A 2942-nucleotide genomic window follows, 5' to 3' on the forward strand; every position below is an offset into this window, starting at 1 on the left:
TAAAAAAAAAAAAAAATGCATTCTGTTCATGGGGAAAGTCAGTCAACATTTTTCAAGGCCCACTACCTAAAGCCGTGTGGGAGGAACTAGGATGAAAATGAGAAAATCTTATCTTAAAGCTGTTGACAAACCTGGTCAACTCAAGCAAGCAAGGAAAAAATACAGAGGAGTGTCAAGGAAGTGATGTGTCAGGGAGGTGATGGATAGTAGGGCAGAGCTCAAAGGGATCTAAGTTTTCAAACCTGAAAGCACAGCAGGTGTTTGGAGTCTGAAATGAAATGAGAAACCCAAAACTCCTGATCAGGAAGTGGTATTTTCGAGTATAGATAGTACTTCAGGAGAATGCTTGCTGGGGGTAGGAGTGGCGGGCACTTCCAAGGCTTCCTTCCCATGAAGTATCTACCAAACAATAGTTTTCAACTATTTAATGAGATTCCACTTCTAAGCTGCACTGATATAAAATGCTGGCCACTTACATTGCTATAAGCCATACTAATATGGCACACAACGTCTTAACTCAATTTCTTGATAATACTAAGTGAAAGTTTACTTTAGAGAGTATGTGAATGCAGTTAACATCTGGGCATAAGAACCAGTCTGAAAACTTGGGGAAAGAGAATCATCTGCAAGAGATCTCTAGCATTAGAAAAGAGAGGTGACATGGGGTGGGGGGCGGGGCGGGAGGCAAAGTTCAGTGGTAGAGCACCTCTGAGGAGTCCCTGACTTGATGTTTTCATCCTCAACCCTGGACCCTTTTCCTACCCTTTCTATCTTACTAGTTGGTAAACATTTATTTATCGAAAGTACCTTAAATAAGATGCAATGATAACTGAAAGAATGATCAGTAGCTAGTAACTGAAATAGTCTAATGTCTGGGAACTGTGTATCTGCTCTTTGGTAAAACGAGAGAACTTTAAGACCACTTTCAATCCCAACAATACACTTCCTACCTGTTGGGCTTCAGGTAATTCAAACTCATTTTCCTCAATCTTAAACTGGAAATAAGGACTCTGTTGTGGAAGCTAACTAGTCAGTATTAACCAAGTAACTCCGATATGGTAAGTATGCTTGGTGTGGGCCATATTAGCTTTATTATCATCTTTACCATTCTCGCTTTAGCATTGACCACCATCAGATGTCCTGGGATACACACAAAACAGATGTCCTACAGCAAGTAATAAGGACATTACTTCAACACCCCTGAATCTCACTCTACACAACTTGACAAGGCAGAGGTTAGCCTTATCTGTTGCCATACCTCTTTGAGATGACTGTCATAAAGTCATGCCCAGCATAGGACATGGGGTCCCAACATTCAAGACAGCACAGCCTAATGACCTCACCCAAGGAGTTCATGCCTTTGGAATTAGAAAAGTCGGTCTCACTTTGGGACTCCACATACTGACATATCCTTCGCCCCTTTTCTTCCCTGCACCAGGATCTACAAAGTACGAAAGTCCTTCCAAGAGCTCACTTGGGCTCCAGGAAAGAAACTATAGTCACCCAGGGGACAGGTGGAGCAGAGTGGTCCGGTTGCTTAGCACCAGCTCACACCCCCTGAAGGATCAGAGCCACGCTGCTGGGGCTGAAGCTGTCCCATCCCGCAGCCGCTCACACCTTCCGGGACTCGTGGAGCGCAGTTCCCGGTGGCACAGCGGCCCTGCGCGGGGAGGCGGCCCACGTGCCCCCGGGCTACAGGCCGTTCGTCCCCGCCCCGCACTCACCTGTCCGGTGATGCCAGTGATGAGAGCCACCTTCCTGAGCTTGCCCACCTCGCCATCCCCGGAGCCCGGGTAGCTCGGGCACTTAGCGGGAGCTTGAGCCATGTCGCCTCAGGCGGGTGAGCGTGCGGCCGAGAGGAAGGCGGAGTGGAACGAGCCGCGGGCCGGCAGGGACCAGAGTGCGCGCGCCAGTCGTTTCACCGAGCTGCAGCGGCCGCCACGGTCTGACAGGGCGCGCGGGAGGCCGGGCGTGGAGCGAGGGGCGGGCCAGCTTAGCCGGGGCGGGCGGCGCGAGCCGGGCTGCGGCCTGGCTGGCGCCGCGTCACTCGCCCAAGCAGCGACGCGTCAGCAGCGCCCCCGACAGCCCCGCCCCTGCCGGGGTCTCCGCGCTGAGCCACGCCTCTCTGTGGGCGGGGCCTGAGGACGCCGGGCCCCTGGAAGAGGAAGGATGTAAGTCTGCGGTCAGGGAGGAGGATATGGCCTGCATGGGCCTCGGTCTCCCGGAATCCTAATATCGCCCCATGATGCCAGGAGGAATGAGGAGCTGACCTTCTCGGTAGGAAAGAGCTCTGAAATCCAAATCTAGGTATCCAAGGCTGGAGTCATCGACCTTATTAAATTTCTAGAAATCTGCTTCAGTGTCTTTGTGAGCAGGTCAGTTTTAACATTTCTCGAAGGTACTAGAGTTTCAAGGCTACTCTAACCTGTGAATCTTCTGTGAACATTAACAGTTTGCTAATGTTTGAACTAGTTTGGGGGTTCCCGGTAATTCCGTTCAAGGAACAGTATTTACTTCGAGGGCTGGAAGTTTCTGGCCCCGCCCCCATGCTGCATAAGGAAACAATTGACAAAAATCCACAGGTCAGTAAAACCTGTACAAATTTCATGAGGTGGGGTTGTTGCAGTGTCTTTTGAATTTGTTTCTATTTAGTGCATGCACACTGACAGATTCACTGACTGAGAAAGGCTGGCAAAGGACTCAGACATAGGGACAAGGGTGTGGGGAAGAAACACACACACACAAAGAAACACACACACATACATACATACACACATGCTGTCCTGCTTATCTCTCCAATAAACATCCTCAAACCGTCTTTCCCTTTGCAAACTGAGCTACTAGGACAGGGCCCAATCGAACCTGCTAGATATGATACAAACCTGTAGTTCCAAAACCAGAGTGCCTAAACTCCTCAGAAACATTCCAAACTTTATACATAG

The 2942-nt window shown here is 49.6% G+C and overlaps 1 protein-coding gene across 1 annotated transcript in view; it reads right to left on the bottom strand.

Moving 5' to 3' along the window:
• Positions 1-1980, bottom strand: part of Gmds (GDP-mannose 4,6-dehydratase) — a 515369-nt gene extending 513389 nt beyond the window's left edge. Inside the window, exon 1 of the mRNA XM_021180416.2 lies at positions 1725-1980. Coding sequence (XP_021036075.1) covers positions 1725-1826 — 102 coding nt within the window. The 5' untranslated portion in view covers positions 1827-1980. The remainder of the gene's footprint in view (positions 1-1724) is intronic.
• Positions 1981-2942: the final 962 nt, after the last annotated feature.

This window comes from Mus caroli, chromosome 13, assembly GCF_900094665.2.
Source record: "Mus caroli chromosome 13, CAROLI_EIJ_v1.1, whole genome shotgun sequence".
In the NCBI taxonomy this organism is placed as follows: domain Eukaryota; kingdom Metazoa; phylum Chordata; class Mammalia; order Rodentia; family Muridae; genus Mus; species Mus caroli.